Source organism: Dipteris shenzhenensis, chromosome 1, assembly GCF_047967505.1.
Source record: "Dipteris shenzhenensis isolate YYH24624 ecotype China chromosome 1, Dip_SZ_1.0, whole genome shotgun sequence".
Lineage (NCBI taxonomy): Eukaryota > Viridiplantae > Streptophyta > Polypodiopsida > Gleicheniales > Dipteridaceae > Dipteris > Dipteris shenzhenensis.
The window spans coordinates 60,873,943-60,891,972 of record NC_141596.1 but is presented as its reverse complement, the minus strand read 5'-3'; the positions used below and the strand labels follow the sequence as shown (position 1 = coordinate 60,891,972).

The 18,030-nt window shown below is 42.4% G+C and overlaps 1 protein-coding gene across 1 annotated transcript in view; it reads right to left on the bottom strand.

Moving 5' to 3' along the window:
* Positions 1 to 6,671, bottom strand: part of LOC147906149 (uncharacterized) — a 104,540-nt gene extending 97,869 nt beyond the window's left edge. The window contains exons 1-3 of the mRNA XM_087383419.1: positions 6,291 to 6,671; positions 6,097 to 6,198; positions 5,707 to 5,978 (exon numbers count right to left, since the gene is read on the bottom strand). Coding sequence (XP_087239545.1) covers positions 5,707 to 5,978; positions 6,097 to 6,198; positions 6,291 to 6,671 — 755 coding nt within the window. The remainder of the gene's footprint in view (positions 1 to 5,706; positions 5,979 to 6,096; positions 6,199 to 6,290) is intronic.
* Positions 6,672 to 18,030: the final 11,359 nt, after the last annotated feature.

Here is an 18,030-nt window from a genome sequence, read left to right as displayed (position 1 = left end):
AGGAAATCTCGCTCGAAGCCTCTGTCGGATGAGAGCGATGAAGGTACAAGTATGTGGACAGAACCAAAAAATGTGTAGCATAGATTCAGTGGGGTGTAAGCATCTGTGACAAACAGCCGGAGCAATATGTCTGTGTGCAAGTAGCTGGCCAGATGGAAAAATGCCAAGCAGGACTCGCCAAAGAAAAAGCTGTTGTCGAAGAGGGACGTTGTAATGCCAAAGGAGACGCAGCCTTTTTCTCCACCACTTTAGTGGGCAATCCATATGCCAAACAGTATTTGCTCTGTCAGAAATCCAAGGCGGAAGTAATAGCACTTTATACAGTGATGGCACTGTGATATGTGAGAACTTCAAGGGACGGGCTGAAGAGTAAGAAGAGCGTAAAATCCAATCCTCAAGCCTATTCTGAAGTTCCATGCGAGGTACCAGCAAAAATGGTTGAAGCATTGCTGAAATCTGATGCTAGAGAACGATAATGAGCTCCCAAACCGTATTTGCTGGCAGCCATAGAAAAGGATAAAAGTGTGCCATCATCCTGAAGTACATCTGCCACAGATGTGATGCCTTTAAAGGAGAGAAAGTAAGAATGTCTTGGTTCTTGAATGGCCAAAGAAGGGTGGAATACTTTAGACCAATAAATATTCTCAGCCCTCAAAGAGTTTCCCGACAAAGAGTCTCGGCCATGCCATTCCAAGTGGGATAAGATATGTTTCCAATCAAGAAGCAAGCGAGAAACAAAAGGGCACAGCCTCTGATCTTGCCTTGGATAGAGCCAAATATGAAATCCCACTGAGTTGGCTGCCAATGCCCAAATGCAAAAGTATGAATATGTAATAAGAGAGAGCGGATCATTAAAGCCCACGGCTGATCTCCTTGCATAAACTGCAACATCATTTTTCCTCTATGAGCAAGTAAATGCATGTGAATATTGAGAATGTTCAGACCCCCATGCATCTTTGGAGAACAGAGACGATGCATAGAGAGTAATCTGAGACTTTTCTTCCCATTTTTGGCACACCAAAAAATTTCCATGATAGCTGACATAAAGGAGTTCAGCTCTGCCTTAGTGAACATAATGAGAGGCAGATAAAACTGTATGTATGCTATCAAAATGGATTGTGCGATTCACAAATGAACATGTAGTGGCCAAGTTGCAAGCTTCCAATATTCAAGTTTTGCCCTCAACTTTGTCAACACCCAATCAGTTTGTTGGGAACGCGTGAGTTCCCAACCTAGAGGATAGCCGAGATGTCGAATAAATTGAGAAGCGGGGACAATTTCCCCAGGCCATAGAAGACTGTGCCATTCCTGTTCATGCAACGGCAACAATTTTGATTTTTGAAAATTGACCCGAAGACTAGCAGCCAATCCATATGTAGAAAGAGCCTGCATAATCATGGACAAGTAAAGAATGAATCATCAGCATATGCTTGAGCGATCATGCTGCGACTGCCAGTAATCTCCAAACCATGCAACTGGTCAGTGTCCAAAAGGTGGTCTAGATATTGAAGCATTGGATGAGTGGCTATTGCAAAAAGTAAAGCACTTAGGGGACATCCTTGCCTAACAGAACAGCCAAGAGTCCAAGATGTAGAAATATCCCCTGAAAGTATGCAGGCAGCTTTACTATCTCGATATAGCCAAGTGATAACTTGCTGCATTTTTGTGCCAAATCCCAATGCGTGCATAGTCGATGAAATAAAATCCCATTTAACCGTATCAAAGGCTTTGGCAATATCAACTTGCAATAATAAAACATCTTGCTGCGTGTATTTGGCATATTCAATTCCAACGTAGGCATTAGCAATGTTATCTGTGATATGCCTACGCGGGACAAAGCCATATTGGGCAGAATGCAACCCATCATGTAAAAACCCCTTTAACTGATCAGCAATCATTTTTGTAGTGACTTTGTAAATGACTGGCATAAGGGTGATAGGTCTCCAGTCTGCCAAAGATTCACAGATTTGTTTTTTTGGAAGGAGTTTAACAATACCTCTCTTCCATGCGCTGATTTTGCCATGCAGAATTCACCATATGCAGCAATGTATGCTTCAAAAGAGGCCAGCATTCTAGAAAAAACTCAACCGTAAGATCATCCCATCCTGGAGATTTCCATCTGCCGCAAGATTTGATTGCATCTGACAGTTCCCTCTCAGTAAAAGGTTCCTCCAATTCCAAAGCTTGAGTAGTGGAAATAATAGGAGAAACATGCTGTAACATCAAATTTCGTGCAACCAAAGCTTGCTATGAGGGAGGAACTGCAGAACCAAATTGCTGAGAGAAATGTTGCACACAAACAGAAGCAAGCTGTGACCGCGAGGTGGTCCATGATCCATCAGGCATAAGCACCCTGCAAATTTCTGTTTTCAATCTCCTCTGATGCAAGCTTTTGAAAAATTCTTTGGAAGAGCAGCCTTTATCTGTAAAGGCTCTTTGTCTGGCTCTAGTCTCCCATTTGGCCAGTTTTCTATGATCATTGAGTTGAAGACAATGTCTGGCCTGGCATAGTGTTGTTTGCTCATGCAGGGACAACGAACGAAGATGGCTGAGTTCAGTGAGATCTTGACAAGTAAGTTTGGCCTGAGCAATAGTTTCCCTCAGAGTCTTCATGTAAGACTTGCCGTAACTTCTTATCACAACTTGCATTTTGGAAACAAAAGAATCCCAGGCATCATCAATATGAACATGGCTGCGAGAAGACAGAGAGTGAGATGCTTCAGTAACCATGGCCTTGAACACAGCATGTTGCAAGTAGCTATTGTTCACGATCAGATGGCGCCTTTGTGGCAATCTATCATCTGGCATATCATGAAAGGATAATCGCAACCATAGAGGTGCATGATCTGAATGCACAAAGGCATAGTCAATTCACATTTTGCATGTAAAATCCCCATTTTGTTGCGGAGCTACACTATACCATCGATCTAGACGTGCCTGATAAGAAGAAAGAGCATTATGTTGGAATGTGTATCCAGGTGACAAAGGCTGCAATTCCTTCCAAAGGTCCACCAAGTCCAGATGCATCAGTAATTGAGACCATGCATGCCTTTCAGGGGTTAACATATGAGTATGTCTGGAGGTATTGTCTCCCTGTTGAGGAGCATTATTATAATCCCCACATATAAAGGCATGATATCTCCATGGATATTGTTGCATGGCATCCCAAATTTCTGTTCTTTCTCTAGAGGATTGAGGTGCATAAACAGAGGCAAATTCAAACACCTCTCCTCGAATAATGCATTGAAGAACAAGCCATCTGCCTTTGTGGTCATTTAAAGCAATAACTCGTTGGAGCTCATGTTTGATCAAAATGACCACCCCTGAGAAAGAGTGCTCTCCAGCATAGAAAATGTCATAGTCACAGTAGTGTCCTATCTTTCCTGCATAGACATGTTGGTTATGTTCTTGTAATGCCACTATGTCAGGCTGAAATCTATTGATGTACAGCCACACAGTTTTCCATTTCCTACTGTCACACATCCCATGGACATTGAGTGTAAAACATTTGATATGAGCAGTCATATTTACAGATATTTATAGTAATATAACAACTATGTACAACAGCAAATTTCATGATGTCAACCCTGTATTTCTATCTCAGGGTCAATGCTTCTCCCTTGAGAAGAAATATCCACCTGAGGAGTAGACAGCAAAGCAGCAACCTCTTCTTCAGGGAAGAGTGTTCTGCTAGCTGTCACTGCAGCCCATGTGATCCCAATTCCTGTATTGACCTCTCGGGTGTTTCCACTAGAAGACGCACCATTCCAAGTACGAGGGGGTGGAAGTCTTCTAGCAGAAATAACTTTTTTCGGACTTTGCCATCCATCAATTGGAGGTTTCTGTCCTTGTGTCGAGGGTTGAATAGCAGGAGGTGAATGTGAAGAAACATTCCCATTTGAAACCACTGGAGCTTTGCCTTTATCTTGAATTTCAGAAAACTATCTACTACCTTCGTTTTTATTTGCAATAGAAGTAGGAGCATCCTTGGTAGGCATTTGAACCGGTAAAACAGCAGGAGGCATTTTATGCTGATTCATTGGACACTGTGAAGCCATGTGTCCAAATTTTTTGCTGTCAAAACAAGCCCCTACAAATAATCCCCATTTCAGTTTGTAAAAGGCACTTCCCATGTCCACATTATTCACTGTGACTGAATAAGAGTCTGGTGTGGGATTATCAGTATCCCAAAGAATGCAAAATCGATTTGAATTGCCATTAGGCCGTGGTGGGCAGACCACTTTGCCTAAAGAAGCTGCAATTTTAGGCAAGAGTGAGGCCATGCATTGTGAAGTCTACAACTTCAACCCAGACCGGGCATCTATGTCGGATTAAAGCCTGATAATCCCTTGTGGGAGACCATGGCAATACATGCACCATTTGTTGCCCAAAAAAAAGAGGCGAATGTTCCAAAAGCATTTGTCTGTGTAGCTCATCCACCATAATAACCTCAAAAAAACCCTTGGCTGCATAGTGCACTTTGTGAACAAACAAGCCAACCAGTGTGCGAGTCAACCAGTTGCCTATCTCTGCAGCACGTGGCATCCGGCCAGGAAAAAATAAAATTACTGCATTTTTAGCATATTCTCTGACGGGATCCACAATTTCATCTACTTCCACCAAGAGGCCAATTGATGGAACCGAGTCTTTCGACTCTTTCCTGGTGTCTGCAAATCCTTCATGCATGACATCGTAGACCAGTTGGGCCTCAATAGTATCATGTACCGGGTCATGCTGACCCTCAGCCTGCTTTTGCTTTTTGCAGTGAACCGAACGTTCCTTTTGAAATGTCTTTTCATAGGAATATTCAGCCATAGCTTTGTAAAAAGTGGAACTCAGAAAGGAGATACCTGTAAAGTGGTAGTGGAGGAAAAAAACCAGTCCCAAAAAAAGCCCACAGGAAGCCCACAGAGAAGAGCAAAAGAGTATATTTGTAAGGAGAAAGAAGGGAAAGAGGGATGTAGAGGCCAAGATAGGATAGAAAACAGTTTTGTAGAGGAAAAAGAGAAAAAAACCCCAAATGAAATATATTTCAGAGGGAAATAGAAGATTTTGGCGATGGGAAAGGTGCAGCAGACCCAGAGACTGAAGAGGAGAGAAATGGGAGCGAAGGCCTTCAAGATCAGGGCGTGGCTGTAGTCCGGATGCAAAACCCTGCGCAGAAAACAGACCAGGAACCAGAGATGATGTAGGAGGAGCAGGCTGCAGCAGGCGAAAATGGCCGTACAGCTGTACGGAAGCTGTACAGAGGTCTGACAGGCTGTATGGCGGCTTATGTCTGCTCCAAAAGATCGAGTTCAGGGCGTTGATGCAGCGCAACAGGGTGCTGATGCTCACGGGCTGGTTACGGGATGCTTTCGAGCTGATCTGCAAGGGCTCTCTCTCTCTCTCTCTCTCACTCACACCTCGCACACCCCTCTCTCTCTACACACACACACACATACACCTTTTTTTTTTGGTGAGAACTTTGAGTACTTTATATTACAAGGGAGCTAACCCAGAAAAGCGGGTAAGCTGAAAATGTACATCAGGAGAAAATTTCCATGTAAGACCAATATACATCATGATCTATGCTAAACTTATCCACTAAGACTAGCTGCTTGACAGTCTTTCAATCCAGTCGTATGCAAATACTTGTCATGATGTCATTATATTAAACAAAATATAAACGAAAGAACAAATTCCGCAAAACTTCAAGACTTTGACCTTCCAGAAACCAAGTCATCCAACCATTCGCCCTCGTATATGTGGACTCGAGCCAAGTTGAATCTTCCTAATTCGGGCCGGGAAGAACATGAGACACGCTCACTACTGCTTAAAAAAACTACTCTCCCCCTTCCACTTTTTTTCCCTTCTGACCAACTGCCTTGATAGGTACTCCCAGAATCATAAACTTGATATCCTTCTCCATGCTTGTGGTCTTGAACCCAACGTCCTTCATACTTTGTAGTGCCATTTGTCCCAAATGTCAATTTCCCCTGAACAAATTTTAGACAACAGTGGAAAATAAACAATGGGATGGGCGAAACAATAGTGAGATTTTCATCGACAGCATGAAGATGAATAGCTCAATTTATCTCAGGGAAGAGTAAGTACTTGCCCATGGCGTAAACCATGCTTCCAGGAACCCTCGTATGTACAACGATCGTCTTCGCCTGTGTACAGCAAACCATCCCCGTGAGGAAGGCCCTGATAGACCTGCATAGCTATTAACCTGTATCAGCTCCATAGGGAGAAAGGATGCAAGAGGCACTTGCAATTTCAGTCCTTGCGACGGAAATACTACGGACCTGGCCACTGTAAGAAGCTCCTTTTGCCCACCGATACGTGCCACTTCCATGAAGGCAATTGTAGCTGAAGCTGCCAGAGTAAGACCAGCAATCGCCTCTGGTTAGAGTACCTTGCCCGTGTAAAAGCCCACTTTTGAAGCTTCCGTTATAGGTCAATCCACCGAAAAGCTGTGCAGAGCCCTCCCCGTTGGGCATACCATCGGGGGAAGTCTGGCCGTGGTAAGAGCGGAGCAACCATGCGTGTGTGATGCCGGGGGAGACTGGGAATTTGAGACACTCGATGTAAGTTCGAAAGAGCTGGGAAGAGGCAGCGAAACTGAGATTCTCGGCAGTGCGGAGGTTGATACCTCGCCATGAGGGAGGCGTTTCTGCCATTGCCATGGAGCGTTCTTACTCCACTCCCTTTTGTTTATACACACAAAGCACATCAACGACCTTTCCACAAATTTGAAAAACCGTTGGGTTTCCAAGGACATGGACATCTCACATTGGCCTATACCATTCCCACTCCTCTCTAAGGAGGAATAGTACTAACCCCGTGCTTTGCACACACAAAGATGCATGACCATCCTCAACCACTCCCCATCTGAAGATACATCTTCCCTCAGCTAGCCAGCAGAATGATCGATTCTGACATTGCTAATCAATTCACCTTGCATACTTGGATTGGCTTTTGAAATTGTGGCTACGTCTTAACCCATGGCTCTCACACCTTCCATCTCCTCCTTTCATTCCATTACCCTTCCATCTCCTCCTTCCTCCCAAAGTTGAACTTCCATCTCCTCCATTCTCTCCTCCTTCCCCCTAAAGCTGCCTCTTGTCTTTCCACCTCCTCCCCACTCAAAGCCTGCCTCTTGGCTTTCCACCTCCTCCCCTCTCTAAGCCTCCATCCAAGAGCTCCTTCTTTGTGACACGTGGCTGGCTCTTCTCCTCCAAGCTGCCACGTGTCCTCTCTTTTTTTTTCTCGTGTCCATGTTTAATAGGCTAAAGATTATTCCTTTCTATATATATTCATAATGAAGAAAAAGAGAAAAGAGCAGTCTCGTAAGAGACAATTACAAAGATTATTCCTTGTCCTAGTTAAGGAGGACTATTTCCTCTTATAGCTAACATAGTTACCTTTGGATCTATTCCCAATGACAAATTATGAAGGACTACCTATAGCCCACCATTCCCGCTCACGCCTACATGAGCAAAAATGCCACAACATGCCAGTGCCAAACAAGTTGCCACCAGACAGCCACCCAAACGCCAAGTCGAAATGAGGCATTGTACTGCCCTATTGGAAACGGGAAAAATTAGCCTCCAATCGGTCTTTGTTGCCATCTTTCAATCTCACAAAGTATTTGTAGTTTCACAAATCATGCATCTCAGTTTGTAAAAGTAGACTTCAACATGTGGAGAAAAACAATACAAAACACCTTTGGCATCATTTACTCCATAGAAGGCTGGTTTCTTTTGCCACATAAAGCTTGAAACAACTCAATATTTCTAAGAGCTAACTGTTCCACAAAATTATGCATTGCAACATTCAATCCTAGCACAACAATGAACACAAAGCATATGTACTTGCAAGGCATGTAAGGATTCTTTCTTGCTTCCCTATGTAGTTTCACAAATCATCCTGCTCGACTTGTAAAAGTGGACTTCAACATGTAGAGAAAAACAATACAAAACACCTTTGGCATCATATACTCCATAGAAGGCTGATTTCTTTTGTCACATAAAGCTTGAAACAATTCAATATTTCTAGAGCTAACTGTTCCATAAAATTATGCACTGTAGCATTCAATCCTAGCACAAAAATGAACACAAAGCATATGTACTTGCAAGGCATGTAAGGATTCTTTCTTCCTTCCCTATGTGTGAAATTGAGACATGGACAATGCAAGAACTCTAAAATTGTGACAGAGGGTGCTAGACCCTTGGCAAGTGAACAACTTGCGCAAACATGAAACATAGGCAACTCATTGGCAATAATAAGGCTCTCTCTTACAACCTCCCCAATATTAGTCTTTTCCTTCTTTATCCTCTCTTTGAATTCTTTATTCAATTTAGTTGTTCACGTCATCCTAATGAGATGGCCACACATGAATTTATGCATTGATTTGTTTCATATGAGAGACGTATGCCATGATTGCATTAGCATCATCGATCTCAAACTTTGAACTCGTCAAGTTCTCTCTTAACTCTATGGGCTACGTTTGAATGCTCGACACGTGGGGCTCAATAGTGTACCCCGCCACACAAGACACTACTTAGCATAGGCTTGGTGAAGATTCGTGAGCCAAAACTATTCTCTTGATGGTGCTAATTCACATCATGGATGCTTTTGTCTCTACAAAAAACCTAGCTCGATGGACTTGTAAAATCAAGCTACCTTCTTTTACTTGTCACTCTACTTGTAGTGGCTTTTATGTACTCTAGCTAATGACTATCTTGCTCATGGACCACTTTTGAACTTGTCAAGTTCCTTTTTATTTCTATTGTTACTGCTTTTGACATTGGCCTATTCATCTCTAAAGATTGTATCCCATCCTCTTATATGAGTGTGTATGTCAAATCAACAAGCTTATGTGTATCTCCTTTACTAGATGTGCCATCACAACTCTTTGTCATAAAGCTTCCAAATTGTTTTGGTTCCCAAGTATTTTCTACACATATAGGCATTGTAATGAGCATTCTAAAGTACACTCATTACAAGATCTATAGCATAAGTATCATATAATGTAATGTAATGTCTTGTACAAGTATCATACAATGTAGTGAGTAGTTTGAAGTACACTCATTGCAAGGTCTACATCACACGTATCATACAATGTAATGTGTCTTACATACCCATAGGATGCCCTCATGCTAGAGGGTTTGATTTTTGAAAGATTCATTTTAGGGACAAATCTTGAATTCTTCCCTCAATGCAAAAACATTCCCCCCCATTGATTGACTCTAACATCCCACCAAGCCAACTAGTGTCAAGTGTAGGCATCTTCCCCTCTTGCATATGTACTCAAGACCAAAATTGGATTGACCTTTTCTTGTAATGGTCAACAAAACCACTTGTTGTTGCTTCCTTCCATTTTCAATGAAAAAGTTTGTGCTCTTTATGGTATTGGTACTTAACCTTATGTTTACTTAACCATGCTCATCTCCCAATGGGTTTTTATACACCTTATGTGTATTCAACCATGCTCATCTCCCAATGGAAACCACAATTTATGGCCTACCATTGAAAATTATCTAAACAACAAGTTAGATAGTCCCCCATTGCATCTACCATAAACCCTTAAATTTAAGATTTACAAACCCACTCTTTTGCATATGATCATTATCAACTTCAAGAACTGTACTTGTGCATGTGTGTCAGGAGTGTGTTTTTTGCCTTGAATTAACGAATACTATTGTCAAAACTTCCCTTATGTAAGAATCATATACATGTGCACCAATGGATTAACTCAATACACATAGTCAAAATGCACCCATTTGAGAACATATACTCTCCCACATGGCCACACGTGATCCACAAGATAAAGACCAGATCCAAGTCCAATGGTGGACATTTTGAAAATATGTGGCTATTTTTGGTCTTGTAATTGTTCAACACACAAGATGCTATGCAAATATGGATATCTACATCTCCTTTTTAAATCAAGTAATGAATACATCCCACAATCTCTTCTCATAGCATCATTGCTTGCACTTTGCACCACTCACACTAGTCTTCTCCTTTGCATCACTGGTGGGATTGTCTCCAACATCTCTTGGAATTGGAGATCATCTAATGGGTCCAATGCACTCCTCTCATTTACAAGTAGCATACCCATCATAAGACTAGAGAGCTCAATGCTTTTGCAAGATGCATTTGCATTTAGCCTACCTCACATTGAAACCATCTCTAATTTTCAATTCATTTGCATGGCTATTTTTTAAAAGCTAGGATGACCATGCAATTGAAGATGTAGATGACACCTTGTTATTACCACTCTATCATGGGTCAAGAAATCATAAAGAATAGCACCACATTGATAAACACACTCTCGAATCTCCAAACAATGCGTAAAGACTAGGGATCGCAAGTTTGGATTAATTGGACCTAGCATTTAAGGCTTTTTGAGCTTTCCCCTCCATTGTGTGCTATTCAAAACACCTATTCATTCTAGATAGAATAAGCCAACATTACAACATGTTAGGTAGCCAAACTATATTCTCATCCTAACACATCCATTGAGAAATTCATGGGTGCAAGTTGGGTACTTTGTCCAAACATGTCCATCTATATTTTGGTTCATTTGAGGAACCTCTCTCTCTCTCTCTCTCTCTCTCTCTCTCTCTCTCTCTCTCTCTCTCTCGCATGCACACACGCACACGCACACGCACGCGCGCACACACACACACACACTCGATCATGCCTCCAATAAGGGACCTAGCGTGTTCAAAGATCATGGGCCCAACTAGACAAAGGAAAGCTTGGCGGGACACACACACACACACAATCATGCCCCCAAAAAGGGACCTAATGGGATAATAGACCATATGCCCAATTAGACAAAATAAGGGCGGCTCCTGTAACTAAAAGAATTACAACATTCCCTCAAAGTAACTAGCTAGCCTATAGTTAATAGGCTAAGGGATGCTACTTGGTAATTTCAAGATTTGCCCCTATAAGGACTATGACCATGGTAAAAGAGACCCCCAAGGGGGATACAAACCACGTATTTATTGCTCCACGACCTAGGAGCACGATAGTCTACAAAAAACACTAGTCACCTAGGCATATTAACAAGCACGTCCCCCCTAATTAAAACACTTCCCCACATAGTACAAATATTATTGTGAGGCTCTCTACTTAATACAAAGGACCTTGGGCATGTGCCTGATGAGTTTCCTGCCCTCCCACATTTGCGACGGCCACTCGAGGATTGAACTCCTAAAAGGATCCAAAGGGCATCGAGCCCAACGTTGAGCCCAATGCTGAAAGGATCCAAAGGGCATCGAGCCCAATGTTGGCAATATCTACTGCCTACTTCTGACAAGCCCAAATCTCGGACTGGCTCACACTCTTGGAAGCAGACGGAGCGACCTGCAATGATGGCCTAGCACAGATGGTAGCAAAAGCTCATCGAGAGGAGCACCCCTAGAGCCACCAAAACCGATGGAAGGCCCCCAGGTATGGGAAACAAGCTCACTCTTGAGAGTCCCCCTCTGCAAAGAGCATCGCCTCCTTCCCACCCTCGTGGGGAGCCGCTTCCACCCTCAATGAGAGCTCACTATAGCTCGAGGATGTCGAGAGGGAGACTCTAGAGATTGGGCACCTAACTCTTACATATGCTCAATGCGATGACACTCCCTTCCTGCCCGTAGACTAGTTGTCTCTGAAGCCTAAGCCAAACAAATAGTATTGGTTTGGAGCTCGGTCCCTGAATGACAACTTCGATAGAGAAAAAGCGGATGAGGCACGCAGCCTCAGGAGATGAGGAAATGTCACTAGGGAAGCACCCGAGGACCTTGAGAGGGTGCTTCACCTAGGGGAATGCGTTACCTCAGAATCTCGCATGGCTTGGAAACAAAGGGCCTACTACTTAACTTTAAGAAAATCGTGATAGTTGTATACCGATTATTTTAATGTTCGGATGACATATGTGACCTTGGTCTGTGAGCAAGACTCCCGAGTCCTGCTTTGATAAAAAATACCATGCGATGACTATATATATGCTCATGGGGACTAAACATGAACGTGTAGCTCGTAGGAAACGAAAAGAACGTTCACTAACTTCCCCAGAAGTCCGGTCTAGAGTGCGGCCCATACAAATGGCTTGAGCTATGACTGCTTCATTTTCTTATGAGTGCATGGAGCCTACAATTGGGGGTGCAGGAGAAAATAAGTATATATAAAAGCTCTATCTCTTGGAACGGTCGAGACATATGCTCTAGGAACTTCTTATCCTTTTGAAAACACAACGTCTGCATGTGCATGACTAACCCTTCTACCAGAGAGGAGAGAAATCGCACGTAATGCATGAAGCCTCTCCTACTCCGAGTCCCCTCTGTTCAGTCGCATATTTGTCATATGCTCAGTATCGTAGTATCGTAGAAGGACGGCTTACATATTTGCAAGCGGACGTAGGTCTTGTTGTTCTCGTCAGGACCTTCAGCGAGCATGATAATGAGGCGGCAAAAACTCCTTGTTGTCTTGAGCCAAAAAGGCTAGCACTGGAATGTCAAGGATCACGGTACACAATGCGGCCACACCAGCAAAGCTCTACAATATCTATTTGCAGACGCTATGCAATTGTGTGCCCTAGGTGTTAGAGGGTGAAGGTGCAATAGCATCCCCAAGCTCCTTCTCACATGAGACCACCCTGCAATTAACACGATTCCTAGCTAAGATGACGAGCAAAAACTGGCCAGTGCTTGATAAAGGCACAGGGGAGCCTAGACTTGGGAAGGGAGACAGTGACTTCGGTTTTGAAAAATTGTTCAAAGAAAACTATGTGGAAACTACCCCCTAGTTGCTCCTCCCTTAACCCTTAACCCACATCACTTCTATGAGATTCAAGTTCATGTAATAGTCACTAGGAGTACCTTTACATCCACATAGGGAATTGTATGATAGGACTGTTTCACGTAGATATGAATAATGGAGAGGATGGCAAAAAAGGAAAAGGATTGGTTTCGAAAAATAAAAAGCTTGTGACCTTTTCGAGCTATGGGGGAACAATATGATTGAAATGGATTTCTCTGTTGAACAATATCGTGAAGCATTTAAAGAGATGTCAGAAACAAATGGATGCCAATTTGCTTCATGTTGCTTTGATTGCTATAGCTAGCAATGAGGTACCTCTCTATTATAATGATGCATTTGCGAGCAGGAAATGGATGGCTACCATGAAAGCTGATCTTGGTTACATTCGCTCAAATGGCACATGGGAGTTGTGTGACTTGCCATGCCATTAGCACTAATCGGGTCTACAAATTGAACCAAAAAGTTGATGAGTGTTGATCACTACAAAGACTGACTTGTTGCAAAAGGCTATGCCCAACATGGCATTGGCTTTAACGAGACATTCGCTCCCACTTCACGCATCACAACCCTTCGGTGCATCATTGCTCTTGCATCCCACAGGCATTGCGAGGTCCGCCAACTGGACATTAAGACTGCTTTCCTTCATGGGGATTTACTGGGAAAGGTCTATATCACCCAATCTCCATGGTTTGAGGTTGAAGTATCTGAAAATCAAGTATGCAAGCTAAAAAAGGCCCTCTATGGTTTGAAGCACACACCATGGCCATGGTATGCAAAGATACATTCCTTTTTGCTATGTCTTGGATTTCAAAACAGCCCTACAAAGGCCACTCTTTATGTCTAGAAGAGTGAATGGCATGGTTATCACTAGGCCAGACACTCAAAGAATTACAAATTTCAAGGCAGATTTGCAAAAATCATTTGCAATGTCAGATATGGGATCCAATGTGACCAAATGCGGCCCTTAATCAAAAGTTGAAACACACTCTTTGTGGGTGTATCTAGATGGGTATACACCTAGACCATCTAGTGAGCCTGTGGCAACTAACACCATTGCCAGATCACAAGTAGAAGGGCCTACACCTACACCAACTATGTCTATGCCCACATTAGGTCTTACCATTGCCTAAGTATAGGTAGAATGGGACAAGATAGAAAAATATGCATATAATTTGATCGAACAAAATGTGCAAGACGTCATGCTTGGACAAATCATCATAGTCAAGACATCCATAAAAGCATGGGAGATGTTCACATCTCTTTATGAGTTGAAGAACACTTCTAGGATTCTAACACTGATAAAATAGATCAACTAGAGTTTCCACAATAGCAATGAATCCGGTCATACTTATGTACTAGAATCAAGGATTACAACAATCAACTTGCAGCCATCAAGAGAGACTATGACGCCTATGTAGATGGTTCAAGTCATCCTGAATGGACTAGGAGAGGAATATGAGAATCTAGTCTAGGGTTCTACACCACCCTGAGACATGTGAAGGTACATACTGTAAATTTTAGGCACATATTCATCTTTCGACTCTAAAATTACTGAAAAGCCAAAACAGCCTCACCTTTTTCCAATCCGTCCGTCTTTCGTTTCTTTGCTCTTTTACTAACAAAACTCTGCAGTAGGAGGTCATCCTCCTCTATAGAAACATCTTGCCTTGAGGGTTCATCCTCCCCTACAGGTGATTTCTCTTTCTCTTTCTGTTCTGCTAGAGGGAAATTTCCCTTTCCACTAGATTTTACTGACATCCTCCTTCCCTATGAAGGAGTCAAGCAGAGACAAACGGTCACACTTAGATCGCTTCTGTGACAAACTTGCTTGAGACATTTGCTGCCCTACAAGTAACAACAGTCAAGTGACTGAATGTTAACAAGACTTAAATGCATGAAATAGTCTCTAATAGTGCTTCTGTTATTTGCAACTCTTGTTTGAGCTCTAATAGTGCTCTACTAGTCCTACTTCATGATGTAATTATGCTTTTTAGTGCAAGTTAGTATTCAATTAGTGCTATAATAGTGCTCTAATAGAGCTTTCTACACTTTAGTACTCTAACAGTACTCAATTAGTACTTACTAGAGTCCTAGTACCTGTTAGTCCTCTAATAGTGGTCAAAGAGTGCTTCTTAGTGATCTAATATGCTAGAACTGACTAGAGTTCTAGTACCTGTTAGTCCTCTAATAGTGCTATAGTAGTGTTGTAATAGTGTCCTCCAAGGGTATGCTATAACATGATATAGTCCAAGTGCCTAGTACTACTCTATTAGTGCTATAATAGTGCTTGTTAGTGCACTATTAGTGTTGGTTAGAGCTATGCTAGAACTTCTTAAGAGTTGAAGTACATTTTGTCTTCTAATAGTGCTCTAATAGTGTTTTAATAGTGTCCTCCAAGGCTATGCTATAACTTGATATAGTCTAAGTGCCTAGTACTACTCTATTAGTGCTCTAATAGTGCTATAATAGTGCTTGTTAGTGCACTATTAGTGATGGTCAAAGCTATGCTAGAACTTCTTAAGAGTTCAAGTACATGTTAGTCCTCTAATAGTGCTCTAATAGTGTTTTAATAGTGTCCTCCAAGGCTATGCTATAACTTGATATAGTCCAAGTGCCTAGTACTACTCTATTAGTGCTTTAATAGTGCTTGTTAGTGCACTTAGTGTTGGTCAAAGCTACACTGGAACTTGTCAAGAGTTCAACTATATGTTGGTAATGTAATAGTGCTCTAATAGTGTTGTAATAGTATTCTCGATGGCTATGTTATAACTTGATATAGTCCAAGTGCTTGGTACTACTATAATAGTGCTCTAATATTGATCACTTAGTGCGTTGTTATTAGTGTTGGTCAGAGCTACACTAGAACTTATCAAGGGTTCAAGTACATCTTAGTCCTCTAATAGTGCTCTAATAGTGTTCTAATAGTGTTCTCCAAGGCTTTGCTAGAGCCACACTAGAACTCAAGAGTTCAAGTACATGTTAGTCCTATAATAGTGCTATAATAGTGTTGTAATAGTGTTCTCCAGGGCTATCCCAAAACTTGATATAGTCCTAGAGCTTGGCACTATTGTAATAGTGCTTGTTAGTGCACAATTAGTGCTGGTCAAAGCTAAGCTAGAACTTCTTAAGAGCTTCAATACATGTTATTCCTCTAATAATGGTCTACTAGTGCTACAATAGTGCTTGTCAGTGTAGTAACACTGTAAGTCAATGGTGTGTTGGTACTTGTTATGTGCTCCAATGGTGCAGGTCAAAGATGTACCACTACTATAATAAATACTGTAAGTGATATGCTAGAGCTCTAAACAATGGCCAAGGTAGTGTTGGTGAAAACTTACCTCCAAAGCTGATTGAAGCATGTAGTTTTGTGTCTACATGTGGTGGTCGATGTCCACCTACCACCAATGACCGTGCGGCATCAGTTATTCATTGTCCACAACCTGGATGTATGCACTCTTGCTCGGTGGTGCATAACTGTGCAAAGCAAAATAGATGGTACGGGTGTTTGCATGGTAGCATGCAAACACCCTATACCTTATCCTCATGGCCAAGGCCGCACCTAGCAATACAGATGGTACAGGTGTTTGCATGGTAGCAACAAACACTTGTACCTCATCATCATGGCCAAAGCCGCACCCAACACAAGAACCATAAACTATCAAAGGGATTGGAATCCTAGTGGCTTGCTGCCAACATGGCACAGGAGGCTGCAAAGTTGTAGAGGCTCTGCTTCGTACATGTTGGACCATCTTTTGAGCAAACTCTACATGCACCTCACATTCCACTTCTAGTCGGCACGCTTCTTCCTGCAAACACATGAATAACTGAAAAACCATCTCCCAGGTGTTTGAAAAATCAAAGTCTTGCAAGCACCAAATTTTGCATAGGCGAGACCAACATACCTCTACAGAATCCACGGTAGCCTGAACATTCCCGGAGCTATCAACCTCCATCTAGGCAAGCATGGATTTTAGAGTTTCTATTCTGACATGCAGATTCTATTTTTCTATTTCCGTTGCAGTCTCATATGCCTCCATGGCATTGGCCATATCATTCTTTACCTTTTGGGTTGTTGAGCTAATGCCTCGAGTTTCATTCAGCTGGCATTTTGCCTTCTCAAGAGACTCTGCTGCCTTTTTGTATTCCTCCCTCATCGTAGCTAGCATTTTTTCTTTGTCTTGCAACTGTACCACTACAAATTTGAAATTCTCTGACTAGCATCTTCTGTGCCTGGGGTTGGCCACCCTTGGCTACTCCCATCGAAACAAATGCTTCTGCCAACAAAAGCTTGGGAAGCCAAAAGAGTTCTAAATTTCCTCTCGCTGTCATCCTTCTTGTTCCTGTTTAGCCACTTGTCAAACTTTTGCTGGAGCTTGTCTTGATGTTGGACCAAGGAGATTATGCTCTCAGTAAAATCTGCCCAAGCAATCAACTCTGTGTTTGTACAACCATCCTATCCATACTCATAAGCAAATCCTCTTGCAAACGAGAGGGACAACTCTAGGTTGATCAGAGGTTCTTGATAGACATTCAAATGAAACATTAGGGGAGATTTGGGGTCTCAAAAGGGCCTCGAATTAGTGTTTCCTAATTTCAAGGGATTAGTGGAGAAGTTTGAGGTGTACCAATGAGAGTGCTCCTTTTTGTGGGGTAATGCTATGTTGAGGTGGAGGGTGGGCAGACAAAAACATTTAAGGACAGGAGACCTCTAACCCAAAGTTTGGACCCATGGTCTTCAATCCTAGCCCTTGATGAAATCTCTATCCAAGGGATACATTCAAATTTGAGGCACAGCACTCCCAACCATTAGATGAAGGGGTAGATCTAAGGGACATGATCAAAAGACATAGAGATCAATTTCCACCCTTGATTAAAAAAAAGATCTAATGGAGGAGATGATGGTGATAGGCACTAGAATATGGCCCCTTGATCTAAGAGCGAGATCTAGGGAGGAGATAAGGCAAGGAGGCGCTAGAATCCGGCCCCTTCATCTAAGATGGAGATCTAGGGAGGAGAAAAGGCAAGGAGGCACTTGAATTTGGGCTCTTCATCCAAGATGGAGATCTAGGGAGGAGAAAAGGCAAGGAGGCACTTGAATTTGGGCCCTAGATCTGAGATGGAGATCTAGGGATGTGGTACTCCACGAATGTGGGCGGCCAAAAGGAGCATTAATGATGGCATTCATGAGATTTGACTTGATCTAGGCCCTCTTTTAGGCGC